General features: G+C 40.6%; 1 protein-coding gene across 3 annotated transcripts in view; it reads right to left on the bottom strand.

Moving 5' to 3' along the window:
• The window catches only part of MYO3B (myosin IIIB), a 485,003-nt gene that overhangs the window by 422,299 nt on the left and 43,967 nt on the right, over positions 1-18,737 (bottom strand). For all 3 annotated transcript variants that reach the window (XM_054476982.1, XM_054476984.1, XM_054476983.2), the window contains exons 4-6: positions 18,573-18,677; positions 18,228-18,327; positions 15,625-15,701 (exon numbers count right to left, since the gene is read on the bottom strand). In XM_054476982.1, the coding sequence (XP_054332957.1) occupies positions 15,625-15,701; positions 18,228-18,327; positions 18,573-18,677 (282 nt within the window). The remainder of the gene's footprint in view (positions 1-15,624; positions 15,702-18,227; positions 18,328-18,572; positions 18,678-18,737) is intronic.

Here is an 18,737-nt window from a genome sequence, read left to right as displayed (position 1 = left end):
GACAAACATTATCTTCAGCTCATTCTGATTAATAGAAAAGCATATCTTGGCCTAATTCTTCTCTTTAGTGCATCATGTAACAAAGAAATTATTAAAGTTCAGCCTTCCAAGGAAGTTTATTGAAAATTATGCTAATAAAATAATTCACAAATAATTATTGAGTACTCATTAGTCTGGCATGATAGTAGGCCCTAGGAAGAGAAAGTCAAATACACGCTGAACTTAATCTTCATAATAATTTGGCAAAGTAGGTGCTATTATCACTTATGCAGGTGTGGAAACTGAGGATAGCATGGTTAAACAGCTTACCTGGCATCACATAGCTAGTAATTGTCAGGGCCAGAATTTGAACCCAGGCAGGGAGAAAGATAACTAAACAAATCATTGCCATATAAGTGCTATCTATAATAAAAGTTATAGTTGGTTAAAATTGTTAAAATTATCAGCTTCTGCACTCATATTTTGACTACACTCAGGTGTTCTGAGGTTTTGTCATTTCAACTCCATCTTCTTTGGGGGTCTCTCTTCAGGATTGCTCCTTACCAGTAGGAAACAGCCCTTTCTGCAGGTTACACATACGATGAGAATTAAAGAAGCACTCTTAAGAGGATGCATGGCAACTGAAGGTCAACATCCTGGAATGGGATTCCCTATCAATCCAATATTAAAGTCTGAAGCTATTTCTTTAAGAGAAAACACTACTATCATTCTCTTTAGCTCAACATTCTCCTTGTCTCTAGGTTAAATAGAGCTGAGTTAAGGATGCTTGGATGGTCGAACGGTCTTTCTTCCCTTGCCCCCAGGAGAAGGTGACCTCAAAAAGAACTCTCTGAATCAGTTGTTGGGATGCTCCATTAAGAAAGGAGAGTGGCGATAGCAAGTAAGTGCACTGCTTTGGGACCAGGTTTTCCAGGTTCTGTAAGTCACATTAAAGGAGTGGAGAGAAATGAGATGGTGTTGACAAAGGCCCAGGACCCCAAATGCACACCCTTTCACATCTGAAAACAAATCACTTATATTCTCAGGACCTCTATCTATAAAGTGGTAAGGTGGAAATAAACAACCTATACCACCCCTTCTAGCTCTAATATTCTACGACTTTGCGACTTCCAAGTAAGTGATCTTTGGGTAGTATCTCAAACTGAGAGGCTAACACTGCCATACAAATGAGCTAGAGCGAACAGTACATTATTCTGAGATGTGAACAGGATGGCTGGAACTTTGAGGGGATTTTGTTGCCAATGTTTTGTAGAAGGTCTTAAGGTCTATGAAAATATGCTGGTTGCTGTAATAATGCCTCTGTTAAGGAAGATGAGCTTCAGCGACAGAGCAATTGTTTGGAAGCTGGTTAATGGAGCATGTCCGGGTTCCTACCTTGAAATGCAAACTTATGGCTTTTCTGGTACAGTTAGACTACACTGCTGCTTATTTTAGGAAGAAGAAAAACACTAATCCTGGATTACTAGCAATATCTACCCACTGGCAGCTTTAGTGCCCAAGGCCAATAGCTGTTTTACCTAGCAGTGGGCTTGAGACTCCCAAATGTTGGTCATTACCACCTTAGCTGCCAAAAACTTTTCTTTCTGGAGAAGATTGAGAACAAGAAACAAGTTTTCACTAATGGTTTAGCTTGACAGGTCTTTGGAGCAAAGGCTAGTCATTATCTGTCTTCAATTGTTGAGGCAATTCTCTTTAGCCTTCTTCAGGCTAAGGAGTTCACAGATCCAGACTCCTTAAATCTACCCCCAGTCACTCCCTCCTACCCCACACAGGGAACACCTCCCCTCTCCTGTGGGAATCTATGGGATGAAACCACATCCACAACTGCTTTGACACATATCATCCCCTTGTCTGTCCTTGAGCAGGGTCAGCTGTGTTCTGTTGAAGACGGCTGTTCCTTTCCTTAGCCACCAGCCAGAGAATGGCAGAGAAAAACAACTGTCAGCAGCTCTTGGGTCACGAAGAGACTTTCACCTCTGACTAATGCTAGAAAATCCCAGAGCCTGGCATCTTTGTTTTGGTTTTGCCACCCTCTCACTGGGTGACTTTGACAAAATATTTTATCTCCCTGTACCTCTTCTTTGCAAGCAAACCAAGCAACCCCTTTTTCATGGGCCTCATCCGAAGCACTGCTTATGAAAATGCTGGTTATTCAGCTTTTACTATGGCCCTAAAATGTTAATAGTAAATATCACTGGATCACTGACATATGGGTAATAATTATTTTATTTACTTACTTCTTTAAGATCTTTTGTGTTTTCTAAAGTGTCTATAGAGAGCATGGATTATTTCTATAATAAAAAGAAGCAAATTTTATGTTTTTTTGGTCTTGAAAATATAAATAAATATTGGAAAGTTTGCCTTAATTTTCAAGGGCATGTTTCTTTCTTCTGGAGTATTTGTTGACTGCTGGGATTCTTTATCAAGAAGTTGGCAGGTTAAAGGTGGTGTCTTGATTATATAACTAGGTCCCTGGCTGGATATGGTGGCTCACGCCTATAATCCCAGCACTTTGGGAGGCCAAGGTAGGCAGATCACGAGGTCAGGAGTTAGAGACCAGCCTGACCAACATGGTGAAACCCCGTCTCTACTAAAAATACAAAAAAAAAAAAAAAAAATTAGCCAAGCGTGGTGGCACATGCCTGTGATCCCAGCTACTCGGGAGGCTGAGGCAGGAGAATTGCTTGAACCCGGGAGGCAGAGGTTGCAGTGAGCCAAGATCATTCCACTGCACTCCAGCCTGGGTAACGGAGCAAGACTCCGTCTCAAAAAAAAAAAAACAAAACTAGGTCTCCATGAGATTAATACCAGAAGAATGAAGCATAATTATTCATGTAGTATAATCAATAAATGGTATTGAACATAAGGCTTTCTAAAATGGAACTTCTCTGGAATCAGAAGTTGTAGTCACAGTATAGCTATTCCAGTGGTAGATTTTTTTAAATCAGTTTTACAAATGAAATTCCCTTCACAACTATATCCCTTTCTACTATAAGCACAGGGCATGAGTAGAGTACTTTCACTTTCTCGGACCATCATGATCCATAACTAGGACTTATTGATAAAGTTACCAAGATAGGGGTGAGTTCCACCCTCTCTTGCACAAAGACTTGGTATATAAGAATCTGAGCTTACAGCTTCTCATCTCAAGATCTTCATTATCCAGAGAGATCATCTGTATTATATTATACGTGAAAGGGATAAAAACAGTCAATATATGAGCTTCTAGATTCGGAAAACCTAGTTTCTCTAACAACATAGTTAAACCATTTATCAAATTTTATATCAGAGAGCTGCTGGGCTGAAATTTCTTCCAATAATGTAATTTTAAGCAATGTTTTCAAGCAAATAGTATTATAGTATTTTTGCTGTCATAAGAAATAATTTATCAAACTTAAACAACAGGTATTATTCAGACTACTTTATTTTTCCACTAATATTTTTAAATGTCATTAAAAATGTAATTAGGTTTGCCTTCTATGTTCTGATTTCTCACCTTACTAGAATCATTCGTGCAATCCAAAATTATAACCAAAGGATAGGATTAAAATTTCATTCAAGTACACAGGCAAAATGCTGTTATCTCAAGAGCTAAATTCAGCTAAATAAGAGGCAAGGCAAACAGACCTAAAGCTATTAATCCTTGGCTGACCTTGAGCCCAAAAATGCAGGCAATAGACTGGCAAATAAGATGGGCTGAGAGGTAGGAAGGCAAACAGGATTCTTAATTTTGCTTACACAATTCATGCAGCATAATTGATAAATGTTATTGATCATAAAGATTTCTAAGTCAGAACTTCTCTGGAATCAGAAATTGTAGTTACAGTATAAATACTCCAGTGGCAAATATTTTTATCACTTTTACAAATGAACATCTTAAAGTGTTATAAGCTGAGATACTGAATAAACAAATGAAGTTTCTTACGTAAGATGATACATAATTTCAAGGGAGGATATATTTGAGATTCGTTCTTTTTTTTTTTTTTGGTAAAGGAAATATGGACTAGATGAACTGAAATTGAAGTATTTGGCAGGGGGATGGTCTTTCATAAAACTAAAACTAGGGCTAAGATTGAATCCACATTTTGTACACTATGAAATTGCCAGAAATAATTTAAATTAGACTGTTCTTATGAACTTCAGGAAGGTCTCTAATTATAATGTGATGTTCTATGGGTCTCTTTTTTCCCAGGATTGTAAGTTTCAGCTTACGTCTACAGAGAAATAAAGCCAGGTTCAAATTAAAAGCACACAAAGCACGCTTACACTGCACCAGTTCCCCACCATAGGAACCATAGGAGGGTAGAAGGGGAACTCACTCTGGGTTTGAGGTCAGCCCACACACTGATTTTTGCACCTAAATTCCCTGAAGCCCTGGGAATCGATCATTTATTCTTACTTGTGTGTTAAGTCCCCTTCTCAGACTCAGGACCGATATCTGCAGAACTCCTAGCATGTCCAAATTTCGTATTTGTCCTTAGTACTCAAAAAGTGAAGGAGCACATTTGCTTGGAGACCCAGTGCAATCCCACTGTCCTTGCCTGTTCCAGAGCTTCCTCATATAGAGATGGACAATGAAAGGACCTTTAAGGTTCACTCATTCAACCCCCTTTTTTACAGAAGGGAAAACTGAGGGCCTGAGGGGAGAGTCAGTTGATTTGTCTGAAATCACACAGTTGGTTCATGATGAAAGCAGGAGCAAACTCCATGGTTACCTACCACCTTCCTGAGTGAGCATCTCTCGGGAATCCTTGTAATTATGGAGAATGCTGAGCCACTTCCAAACAGAGTCCATATTCAGAGAGCTGCAGTCACAGTAACGTCTACGCTATGAACCCATAGGCACAGCATGCAAGCATTAAGCGGATGGATTTCCTGCCGCCTCGCATTTCCCTGTCCCTTCACTCTCCCTTGCTGCCCCTTTCCTTTGCCAGTTAGTGCTCCATTTCCACCAGAGTATGTTAAGGACAAGGAGAACCTCTACAATTCAGTCCATTTTACAGCTTGTCAGGTCACGTATTATTACACCAAGTCAGGAAACAGATTCAGAAAGTTAAGAGATATATGCGCTGAAGGCCACAGCTAGTAGTGGATAGAACTGAAGGATGAGTACCTAATCAGAAACTATTGAGGAAAAAATGTTTTTCTCCTTCATGACACATCTGAAAAACAGGAAGGGAAGCAAATCAATCAGAGTATCTGAAAGTTCCCACTTGGACATACCCCTTCATCAGCAAGTATCTGTGGTTTCTGTCCTCATCCAGGCTGACAGCACCATGCAAATAAGGATGTCCTTGAGAATGTCATATGTTCCTGTTAGAGAGCGATTCTGTTTAGCTCTCTAAAATTAAAAAAGGAATGGGAGGCCGGGCACTGTGGCTCATGCCTGTCATCTCAGCACTTTGAGAGGCCAAAACAGGTGGATCATTGAGCCCAGGAGTTCAAGACCAGCCTGGGCAACATGATGAACCCTGTCTCTACTAAAAATACAAAAATCAGCTGGGCGTGGTGGCGCATGCCTATAATCCCAGCTACTAGAGAGGCTAAGGCACAAGAATCGCTTGAGCCCTGGAGGTGGAGGTCACAGTGAGCCGAGATCACACCACTGTACTCCAGCCTAGATGACAGAGCAAGACCCTGTACCCCCCACTTCCCCTGGCAAAAAAGTATGAGAAATGCCCGGGACATAATAGAGCTCAAGAAACACTAGTCCATCTGTCTGTCTTGTTCCTATTTCATCCTACTCACGGCTCCTCTGAGGTCCCATCCCTCATGCTGACTGCTCTCCTCCGTTTGCGCTCATGGTGGCCCAGTGGCCATCAGGCAAGGAAGCAAATGTAGAGTTTGGCTTGGGTGGGAATTCTCTTTCATGGGCTGAGACTGTACCCAGAACAGGGCAGTGGAGGCACTGACTGGAGGTCAGTCATGGGTAATTTGGGACCCAGAGCTCAGGAAGAGCTGAGGCCAACTCTGACATTCCTTCAGCAAACACTTCTGTTCCTGCAGTAACAGAATCAGTTTTTCCTCTTTTCCTCTTTGGTGGATGAAGAGAAGGGGCAACAGCAGATGCTTTGACCCTTCTCAGCTCCCCGGAGAGGAGTGAAGACAGGCTTAAAAATTCCAAATGCTCCTGGTAGTTGTTCCTTTGACATTTCTGGCTTAGCACTTCTCGCTCAGCACTCAGAGGGGATGTGAGGCCTCCGCTCTAGGCCTCACATGCTTCTGCACATCTGGGATCTAAAGCCCTCAGATAAGGTCTTATATTTAGACCCACCAGGAAGAGGGTGATAACATATCACCGCCTCCTCCAGAACCGGCCTCCCGCCTCCACACTGACATATGACACATGACTCAACCTCCCCACAGAGCTCCAGCTGAGAGGGAACTATATTGCTGGAGCTGAGGTGAAAACCTGGGGCTGCATCCAGTCATTTCCACCCCCCGCACCTTGGGCCCTTTGCCTGCTGGAGCACTGAGCGTCTGGGTTGTGCCTCAGGGCCTTAGAAGACAGAACCACTCTGCAAATGTAAGCAGGCCAGGGCCAGCCTCAGAACCAGAGAAGGAATCTGTTTCTTTGAGCCTGACACACAATGCCTGGGGTGAACTAGGGAACAGCAAAAGGTTACGGAATCTCAGAGATGAATGTTTCTGGAGAAGGTAGGCAGGTCTTTCAGCCAATGATCTGAAGTTCTAAACCTCTCATTTAACTCTCCTGAGCTCCCAAAGCCTGCATTCCTCACAGGGATATGACCGGCAGACAGGGTCCCATGAATCTCCAGTCTTTTAACAGAGCCAGGTAAAATGGAACCTAGCAGCCATGTCATCATCATTAGTTCACTCTTACTGGGAACTTGGTGAGATCCCACCCTTATTGCTTGTGGAACATCAGAGCCATGGAATATGAGAACTGAAAGTGGCTCTTCCCTCTAAAAACAGCAAACGTTCCCTGTAAAATAGAAAGGACCTTAAAAGGCAAAGACTACCTAAGCCAATTTCTTCTTTTTTACAGATGAGAACAGGCTAAGCAGAGGTAGAGGTAGGGGTAGGGGTAACATATGCCACCATTGTTAGAGGCCCCTATTGTGTCTGGCACCATCCTGAACAGTTGCAGTACATTATTTCATTTTATCTTTTGAGGCAGGTTTTTTTCTCCCCATTTTACCTCTTTTAACTTCTCCCCATTTTACTAGTTTAATAGAAATATTTTAATAGTTATTTAATAGATAGAAAATAATTTAATAGAAATATTAAGTAATTTGCCTGAGGTTCCTAGGTAGCAGGTATCTATGATTTGCTCCCAGATCTATCTGACCCTAAAATTTATGCTTTTTTACTCAAACTGAAGCCATATTAAAATAACTGAACCACAATCATTTTTTAGAAAATGAGTGGCAGAGCTAAGACTAAAATGTAAATCTCCTAAATTCACTTCTAAAGAACTTCATTTTATTTTTTCCGTTTCCTTCTCTTGGGCATTAATTACACTGGCTTTTAGCATCACATTGAAATATTACATTTTCCTTCATATATTAGGAAGGATAATTCTCATCTAAGTTAAGAATTGGGGGAAAAAAACAATTCACGACTTATCTGGTACTCTGGTTGTCACAATTAAATAATTTGCTGTGGTATAGTGGTTAAAAGTAAGGACTTTGGAGACAAATATCTGGGTTCAAATTCTGGTGGCATCACCTAATAACTTGTCCAAGGACAAGAACAGTTACTTTCTGTGACTCATCTACTTCTTCTAAAACATTGCACTAGCAATAGCACCCCCTTTTTGGTAATGTAAGATTTATAAATGAGTTAATACACACAACTCACTTAGCACCTAACACATAGTAAGCACTCGCTAAACGCTAGCTCTTATTTGGGAACCAAACCCATTAGCTAGAGCTTAGGGAACAAAATGGTAATAATGACAATAATAATAATTCAACTCCATAGTGTTGTATGTCTTTCTCAGCCCTTTGACGCAAAATATCTCATTTGTCATCTCTAGCCCTGGCAATGCCAAAGGAAATAGCATTATCGTTATCATTTACTAGGAATGGCATAATTAACAAAGGCAAGAGTGGCTGCAAAAGGCTTGCGATATTTCTGCATTGGTGTAAGCTAGTTGTTATGGCAACCGTCCCTTGTCAACGACCCTTTGCCAGGCAGAGAGAGACCCATTTTTGGAGCAGTCACAGCACATCTGTTTCTCTGCTCTGCTGATTAGCTCTTGTTTGCAACAATGAGCAGATGGAAGTAAAGAGGGGGAAAATTTTCTAAAAAGAAGCAAATGTTTATTTTATCCACAAGTCTGTTTTCCAGCACAGAAACAGACCGTTAGCTGTTTTAGGAAGATGCTGCATTTACTAGATCCTTAATGCATGGTGGAATTGCAAAGTGTAGTCAACCTATAAATTATAGGTGATAGGTCCTTCACGTGCATCTTTTAAAATGATGTGTCTCACACTCCAATTTCAGAGTATACTTCCACTACATCTCTGCATGTCTTTGTAATATGAGCTGTTGTCTCAGTTAGCTGGTACACATTTTCCACAATGAATATCTCATATGAACACACTGTAAAGTGAAAGAGTACAAGTATCCTTTCCCTGCCTTGGTTTCTTCATCTGCAAAATGGGACTTGCATTCCCATGCTCTCTGAAAAGCCAGACAGCTTCAATGTTTACTAGGTATGTGAATTTGGGCCCGATTCCTCCTATAGCTCTTTAAGCCTCGCTTTCCTCAGTGATAAAATGGAGAAAATAATATCAACTATTGAGACCTGTTGTGAAAATGAAATAAAATATTTTAAAAGCCCCTATCATAGTCCCTGGTATGGAGTCAGTCCTCAGTAAGTGAAAGTTTCCTTCCCACTATGCCTCTGCTTAGCAAGTGCAATGTTCAAAATATCTGACAATCAGGTGGCATGTGGCACTGGCCATCCCTGCTTGTCAAACAGACCTTTCCCCCCATAGTTACTGGATCATCAGGTTAGAAACATCCCAGGGTAAAAGACAGGGCACCTCTGGTGGCTGAGGAGCACTCAAGGGGCTCTGGATGGCGGCCATTTACCATCCAGAATGAATACAGTTTAATATCTTAACAACCAGCCTGGCCACACAGTGTACATCAGCTAAATATAAGCCATTATTTTAAAAGTCTACTGGTGTCCTCAATAAAAACGATAATGACAACATTAGTTCTTTCTCTTGGGTTTCAGTCATTTACAAACATTGAATTTAATTCTTTGCTATATGTGATGGTGGAAAAAGTATTTTAGGTATCAACTACCCCTAACCCCCCGCTATTACCATTAATCAGCATAAACTAGCCTTGTATCCCTTTTGCTATAGGCCAGGATATTACCTGGCATGTGTTTGATATAAAAATTGGTTGAGCACTATTGACAGTGGACATGGGTTATATTGGAAATCCCTTAGTTGAGTGAGTCACAAATTATGGATTCCAGTCACCATTACCCACCTACCCACCCTGTGTCTATAGACACTTGGCCGGACAGAGCCTTAGATTCTTCATCTACAACATCAATGTAAGCATGCCCGAGTGGCACTCTCACAGGTAGATGATAGTGTTTTTAAAATACTATTTGTAAAAATTCTATGCAAATGTGGGATACTATTATTCATATTACTTACTATAAGTAATATGTAAGGAGACAGTGGAGGAGAAAAGAGATAAGAAACATGGCTAATAGGAAGACTGTGTTGTTTTTGTGGGTTTTTTTAGGTGCATAAAATGCAGGCTAAAGTTATAGGCCAGGAGACCAGAGTGGCTTAATCAGGTGAAGAGAAGGTTCAAGGAAGTGACTAGGAGCTGGCCAAACATCTCAGGAGGTAATAATAATTTTAAAAATGCTTTGCCTGAGAGTAGGTAGGAGAGAACAAAAGTCTGGGGGTGTTGGGAGTCCACACAGGAAGGCAATTTGGTATGCTTTGTACATTCAGAAAGAACCATGTTTGCCTCAAACACCAAAGGCTGAGAGAGTGCAGTCTATGTGTGTGGTGTGTGTAGAGTAGCGGAGGTGGTTGTGTATGTGTGTGTAAACAGGCAAAGCTGAGCCCTCTAACTATGCTAGCATCTATAACCTGCAGCCCTGCAGATTCTAAACAGTTGACTAATTACCTTGGAAACTTGAATGATTTAATACAAAGGAAGGGCGCTAAATATTAACATTTGGGAGCTCGTTATTGGTTGAACTGTGTCCTCCAAAAAAAAGGTACATTGAAGTCCTAGCCCCCAAAATCTCAGAATGTGAACTTATTTGGAAATAGGGTCACTTCATATACAATTAGTTGAATTCAGATGAGGTCATACTGGAGTAGGGTGGGCCTCTAATCCAATGAGACTGGTGTTCTTATAACAAGACATGGACATGTGAAGACACACAGAGAAAATACCATGGCACTACAAAGGCAGAGACTGGAGTTATGCAGCTGCAAGCCAGGGAACACCAAAGATCACCAGCAAACCTCCAGTAGCTAGGAAGAGACAAAGCAAGATCCCTCCCCTAAAGGCTTCAGAGGAAGCCTGACCCTGCTGGCATCTTGGTTTCAGATTTCTAGCCTCCAGAAGTGTGAGATAATATATTTCTGTTGTTTAAAGCTACCCAGTTTGTACTACTTGATTACAGCAGACCGGGGAAATAAATATAGGGTGCACAAGTCTTCAACCCCAAGAGAGAAGGAAAACCCACTTTAACTTCTTGCTGTTTGGTTGCACCGTGAGTGCCTTCACCTGTGGCTATTGGCATGTTGGAGCCACTACTGCCCCTCAGATATTCACAGGCACTGTTGTCATAACTGCCCTAAAGTCAGTCCCTGAACAATGAAGCCAGGCAGCCTGCAGCAGTCATAGCCAGGGAGATTTAAAAATCTGAAGTTTTCATGACTTTATTATTATGAGCTGCTAAATCAACAAACTCCGGAACAACCTACCTCTGATCTTATTACACGAGAAACTTAATTATCTATTGTTCAAGTTATTTTGCTCATGATAATCTGCTAAATAGTCTCCATTTGAAATTTTTCTTTCTCTCTTAAGATAATCTTTCCTGTAGTCACAGTATGCTACTGACATACAGTGTGTTTAGTTTATAGAAAATTGTTCTGATCTTAAGCCAGGCATGTTGGTGCATGCCTGTAGTCCCAGCTACTCGGGCGGCTGAGGCAGAAGGAATGCTTGAGCTTAGGAGTTGGAGACCAGCCTGGGCAAAATAGTAAGACCCCATCTTTAAAAAAAAAATTCTACTGATCTCGACTTTTAGATTAACCCTTTTACTATGCCAAGCAATTTATTTCCCCAGTAGTATTGTTTCAAAGTACTAATACACTAAGGGCATCCCACAGAACTCTTCTCCTATACTGCTGAGTTGATACTACTCTGCCAGTATCTTTCAACTTTAGTAGTGTCCAAATGAGGTAGTAAGAGAAAATGAGTAGAGACTGTTGACAATATGATAGTCATTTCACGCTGCAGCTTTGAGGTGCCCCAGTGAATTGTGTGTCTTGACTGCTCATCAACATTTGATTGTACTGTGGTCACATTCCATTAGCTACCTGGTTTGTAGAATAGCTATCTGAATTAAATATTACACTTACTCATGCTTGTGGAATAAAAATGGAAATAAAAAAGGGAAAAAACAATTTGGTTCAATTCCTCAAAAATAAAATAGGATCAAGGATCTCTCAGCTGCATTTTAAAAATAAAGCACAAGTCATCTGCAATGCTCTTATTCCACTGGCATTGATATTGCATGCATTGTTGTGTTTAATCTAAAGGCCACTTATTCATACAAGCAGAAGTGAAAGCATATCAGGATCAATATACCACACAGGCCATCATATGAAGACAGTGTTAATTTGAACCATCACTGATTATGCTTTCAAGGACTGTTCTTGACCCAAAGCATTGCTCAGATGGATAATATAAGCGCTTGTTGAATTGAATTGAAAAATGGAAGGTTGTTCTTGTGGACATTCCTATGGAGGATTATGGCGCAAAAAGAGACTTTGTTGGAAAAAATACTTCTCCATTTAGAAAATAAAAATGTGAGAATGGTGCAGGCCTGATTCCCAAGAGCTACAGCCTGGGTCCCAGAGCATACTGGACACAATCACACATCCTTTGAGAATCCTGCACTTGAACAGTCAGACATTCACTCCTGCAACGTGCTGTCAAGGTGTCCATACCTTAAACTGCTTGCTCTTCAATTCATCCACTGCAACAGGCAGGATGCAGTGCTGGCTTTTCCCAGCTAACAGGGGAACCACTTCCAGGGAATCTGAGCAAAAAGCTCACCATAAACTGTTCCCTACAGAAACACACTACATTTTTTTTTTTTTTTTTTTTTTTTTTGAGACGGAGTCTGGCTCTGTCGCCCAGGCTGGAATGCAGTGGTGCAATCTCAGCTCACTGCAAGCTCCGCCTCCCGGGTTCACGCCATTCTCCTGCCTCAGCCTCCCGAGTAGCTGGGACTACAGGCCCCTGCCATCCTGCCAGGCTAATTTTTGTATTTTTAGTAGAGATGGGGCTTCACCGTGTTAGCCAGGATGGTCTCAATCTCCTGACCTTGTGATTCGCATGTCTCAGCCTCCCAGAGTGCTGGGATTACAGGCGTGAGCCACCGCGCCCGGTCAACACTCCACATATTTTATTCAAGCCAGTTAAAGTTGAAAAGTCACAAATACCTCTTTTTTGTTTGTTTTGTTTTGTTTTGTTTTTGAGATGGAGTCTCACTCTGTCGCCCAGGCTGGAGTGCAGTGGCAGAATCTCGGCTCACTGCAAGCTCCGCCTTCCGGGTTCACACCATTCTCCTGCCTCAGCCTCCTGACTAGGTGGGACTACAGGCACCCGCCACTATGCCCAGCTAATTTTTTGTATTTTTAGTAGAGACGGGGTTTCACTGTGTTAGCCAGGATGGTCTCGATCTGCTGACCTCGTGATCTGCCCACCTTGGCCTCCCAAAGTGCTGGAATTACAGGTGTGAGCCACCGCACCCAGCCACAAACACCTCTTAATAAATGTACAAAGCCATTTATACATAAATGTACAAAGCCAAGAAAATGCTTCTCTTAATTATATTTTGTGATTTTGAAAATACCAATTTGCTCTAGATTAGAACAGGAATACCATCTTCCATGTTATGCCACCCCAAATATTAGTTGAGTGACCTTAGTTATGCTTTCCTTTAAGAACAGATCTAAATCTACAGAGAAATTTGCTAATATCAATAGTTGTGAAGCAGTCCTCAAACTGTCCTCCAAGTGCATCTTATCCCTTTGGCTTTCTTACCGATGCATTCATTCATTCAACTTTTTTTTTTTTTTTTTTTTTTGAGAGACAGAGTCTAACTCTGTCACCCAGGCTGAAGTGCAGTGGTGGCATCTCGGCTCACTACAACCTCTGCCTCCCGGGTTCAAACAATTATCCTGCCTCAGCCTCCAGAGTAGCTGGAATTACAGGTGTATGCCACCATACCCAGCTAATTTTTGTATTTTTAGTAGAGACGGGGTTTTGCCATGTTGGCCAGGCTAGTCTCAAACTCCTGATCTCAAATGATCTGCCTGCCTCGGCCTCCCAAAGTGCTGTGATTACAGGCATGAGCCACCACTCCTGACCCAACAGATATTTTTTTTGAGCATGTACTCTATATATGCTCAAAAATTGTACTCTTAATATAGTATCAAGCACTATATTAAGAGCTTAGACATCCCAAGTCCCTGCCAGAGCTGAGTCCAGTTAGGAGAACTGCCTGCCAACAACTACAATGCAGTGGTGATACTGTATTAACAGAGGGTGTAAGGACGTGGTGGAAACTTAGGGAAAGGAGCCTCAATGTGGGCAAGGGATTAGGGAATGTTTCCCAGCGGAGCTAGCATTTGAGACTTGTCAATTAAGGAGGAATTTTCCAGAGGCCTGGGGGCCATTCCAGATGATATAATAGTACACCAAGGGTTTAAAGGAAAGACACATTGGTAGGGATTTGGAGAGTCACCTGTTGTTCACTACTGTTGGGGCATTAAGAACAAGTAAATTGGGGGAAGTAATCTGAAATAAAGCTGGATAGATAGGGGCTGGAATATTAAGAGCTTCATTCAAAATTCAAAGAAGTTTTGACTTTATCCTGCAGTGTTTCTCAAAGTGGGATTCACAAAGTCCCTAGATAACTTTTTATGTTTTTGGTTTTGTTTCAGTGATAACTGTATTAATAATAATAATGGGAAAAGGAGGAGTAAAAACATAGTCTAGATCATCTGGATGAGCATTTGTCACACAGTGTTCATATTATGTTTACTATTAAGTTGGCACAAAGCCAACACAGATGTAACAGTTGGAGATCAAAGGAGGTGCTGTTTGAACAAACAGATTATGCTAGCTGAAATGGAATAAAGTAGTAGGAGAACTGAGTAGCCACATGGTACGTGGTTGTAGGTGTGCCAGACTCAAAATAACCCATACTATTGTGTCCTGAAACATAAGCACACTGCAAAGGACAATGGAGATTCACAAAACAGTATCATTTGTCTCATAAAATTAAAGCTGCTTACTTGAATGTTACTGGCATTGTATAATAGCTTTTTCATAATACATTTTTTTCCTTTTGGTTTTATACTTCTACAAATAAAAATGACAAAGAGTTTATATCTAGTTTTATGTTTTGTAAAACCTATTTAAGAAATATTTAAGATTTAGGTAAACACTGGAAATTGTAGCATTTTTCTTTTTCTTTAAAATGGGCCTATCCATTACCCAGTATGAAAGAAAGAGCCATAGATGATAGGAAGCGGGGGGGTCATTGAAGAAATTTAAGCAGAGATTAGTGTGAACCACTTACTTTGTTAGGAGACCACTTTGGCAGTCACACAGAGGAAATACCATCATGCAGAGATGGAAAGACATCTAAGGAGGTGATCATCTGAGTCCTTTTATTAAAAGAACCCATTTGTTTAATCCAGAAAGCTGCTCTCAGGCAAAGGTCAGCATACTGTGGAATTAAATGACCTGAAAAACTAAACTGCACTGGTGTTTCAGAGCATGCCTCATCTAGCTGGAAGGTTCCCCAAACTTCTACATGCGTCATTTTCTAGAGAGTTCTGTGATGATGCCAAACCTAAATTAGGAATAAATCCCATGTTTTACTACAGAGAGCCGACAAAGTACACAAGATAAGTTGCTATGTATCTGGTAACACAAAAACAACCAGGGCCACCACATACAGTTCTGTAGGCCAGTTGGTGCTGAAATCTGGCTCTTCACAAAGCCATATACCTCTGGGGCTGCATCTATCCAGGGAAGTTGACTTTTTCTAATTTATACAAGGGCTGGATGAATTTGCCAAGCCATGGCCCTTGGAGGGGGCTGCATCTTCTGGAGGGACACTTTCTTCTAATTGCATGAAGGTACCCTATGGGATAGCTATAACTTAATCTTGCTTTTCTGAGATTACATCTCACCAGCATCACTGACCAAACTAGTACTCTTACAGTTCAGTGAGGATAATGGACTTTCTTCTCCCTAAAAATTCTGGAGAGCATATGACTTACCCATAAAAAGGCATAGTACCAAGGCACTCAACAAGTGTAAAGAAAGAACTAGATATTTCCAGCTTACCTCAGGGGCCATCCAGAATGGGGTGCCAACAGATGTGTTTCTCCGCAGACGTGTACTGGTGAGTTGAGCTGAAACACCTATAAGGAAAGAGTATCAGAATTCAAAAGTGAGCAAAGTATGATGCTAGACCAGCGATTGGCAGACTGTTTCCACAAAGGCCAGATAAGTACTTTAGGCTTTGTGGGCCATATGGTGTCTGTCACAGCTACTCAGCTCTGCTGCCATAGTACAAAAGCAGCCATAGTAAACACACAAATGAATGAATGTGGCTGCATTCCAATAAAACTTTATTTATAGATGCTGAAATTTGAATTCCATGTAATTTTCACATCACGAAATATTTTGGGTTTTTTTTTTCCAATCATTTAAAAATGCAAAAACCATTCCTAGCTCATAGGCCATATGAAAATAGGAGGTAGGTCATATTTAGCCCACTAGCTGTAGTTGCCAAACTACAACTCTGAAGTATGTATCACTCTATTTAAATCATTGAGATTTTTTTTCCCCCTAATGGACATCCCTGTCTATATCACTGCAAAAATCAAAAGAAAAATATCAACAACTAGGATTAATCCAAAATATCGTCCTATTATATTTCCAAATTATTTCACATGACTTCTTTCTTAATAAGGGGCTTAATTTTATGGAGAAAGAAGATCGGCTGCACTATCTGTAACAGAGCATCAGTGTAGACATAAAAAGATTTCAGTGCCTTATCTTGCCTAGAAGCCTGGAAACCTGGCAAGAAAGCTGTGTTTGTCAAATGGAAAAAGAAAATGACTAATACATTATCTGGGGCTCAATGTTGAGGACCTGAATTCTAATGTAACTCCAATGTCCTTTAACCAGCTGTCTTCTTCGTATCATGAGGGCGTAAAGGTCCACAGGATTAAGAATCAATGTTTTCCATCCCAATTACGCTTTTTACTAATTATGTGATTGCTTCACCTTTGAGCCTCAGTTTTTTCATCTTTAAACTAGGGATAATCACAACAGTCACACCTAACACAGAGGATCTTCTTAAGACCAAATAGGAGAACAAATGTGAAAATGCTTTATAAATTGCAAAGCATTGTACACACATAAGGTATTCTTTTATACCACACAGAAGTCTCACATAGCCCTTAAGAGAATGACAAGGGTTGCCACTAATGTCGTTGATGACAAAAACTTAGAAACTGAACACTATGTGTTCTTAGCAAAGGACACACCTTTGAAACATGAGCATAGATTTGCCAAGGGTCTGCGGGTTTATTGGGGGATGACTGTTGTGTTCACTGTGGACATTCTCTTTATTAGAGAGCCAAGAAGCTCTTTAAAGTCTATTGGACCTAGATAATTTCCCATTTTACCAAGTCCTCCACCACAATTTTGGTAAAAACAACTATACCTTTCTGGTTTTAATTTCTAGACATTTCTTTTGCAGCCACTGAAAGTTCAGGAACCTTCTAATGGAAAGATTAGGAACATTTACTCTATGTCAAATCGCAAAGCTGCTGAGTGAATAAATCAGTATCAATTCCCAGCCCATCCTCATCCTTCCAGTCTGTTTCCCCTCACAACGTATTTACAGTCCCCAGAATCACGTGCAAAAAATCTCAAATGTTATACACACAGCATATTATTGGAGTCATATCGTTTCTTATAAAGAGGAGCATAAGACTTAAACAAAATGCTTCCTCTGCTATTTTTCTTTGCTTGTGTTTCAGTAAAAATAGACCAGTACGTCTAAAGCAACTTCATTTATTTTTAAGTAATTTCTTCTGAGCAAGTGATAAACTGATACATGTTTACACTGAACTCTTTCTTAGCAAGAAGACAATAAATATTCTTTTAAAAATCATCAATCTTGTTTACTATAATGACATTGACAACACGTTTAAAGTGTTTCTCTAAATGTTTTCTCATTATTTGTAACAATGACTCTGAAGTACTATTGTTGAACTCATTTAGAAGACTAAACCTTCAATAAACTTAAAAAAAAAAATGGTTTGTTGTTTTGTGAATATCAACATATGATATTACAAGGAGATATTTAATAGTTCTCTGGCCTTAGGTGATATTGCCCTGCATTTCCTCTCACACTTCCATTTCCCGTTAATGTTTCCAGTTCAACCAGCCTCACATGTAGCAGCAATAAACACAATTTAAAAGGATGTTAGCTCCCAGGCCCAGAGGACTATTTTACCTTCTGCTCACTGGGAATAAGTATGCCTAAGGCTAGTGAAAGTCATTTGAAAGACCAAACTGCTTTCTCTTTTCATATGCAAAAGAAGAAATGACAAAATGTAAATTATAGACAATTGCCCTGAGATGTGAAATTCTTAGCAGAAAACCAAGAAGTTTTTCCATCAAGTTCTTCTTTTGAAACACTTTTATTTTCAATCTTTATAAAATTGCTTCTAAAGCTGAAACTAGATTAGCAAACAGCGTCTCCTAGGGTGATCCATCTGGAGCCCCCACCCCCTCCAGCTTGTGTTTGACTGGAAAAGTCCCTCAGCCTATGGTGCAGCAGAGAAGCCCCAGTCTTCTGAGATTGCAATAAATTGTCCCCTTTGGCTAAACTGCACACATCAAGAAAACAAACGACAAGCAGTCATTACCAAAGTCAACGAGCTTAACTCCTCCTTCTGTTGTCAGAAGAATGTTATTCCCCTTCACATCACGGTGGATGATTCGGTTGTTGTGCAAATGCTGAAGGCCCTGCATGGCATCCCACCACCATCAAACAACAGGAAAGAGAAAGGGGAAATTTACATGCTTATTTTAAAGCAATTACCCTACTATTGAAAAGTCTCATGAAAGTCTACTTTTGGCTACACCTTCCTGCTGTTAATAATCCTTGCATATCATAGGGCAGTTTCCCCATTGTTAATATGCAATAAGGACCCAAGCAATGAACAAACCATCCCATTTGCTGTCATACCCCGTTTGATAGATGTTCTTACCAAGAGGGCCCCGTACAAGATGTATGAGATCATTGCTTCATCCAACCGCTGGCCACATCTGAGTAGACCTTTGACAAGCTCGGTGACTGAGCCCCCATTACACAGCTGCAAGAAGAGGTGCCAGACACAGGGAGAGCAGGAGACCACATGTAAGAAAGAAAAGAA

Source organism: Pongo pygmaeus, chromosome 11, assembly GCF_028885625.2.
Source record: "Pongo pygmaeus isolate AG05252 chromosome 11, NHGRI_mPonPyg2-v2.0_pri, whole genome shotgun sequence".
NCBI classification, from domain to species: Eukaryota; Metazoa; Chordata; class Mammalia; order Primates; family Hominidae; genus Pongo; species Pongo pygmaeus.
This window is presented reverse-complemented; position numbering and strand designations above follow the sequence as displayed.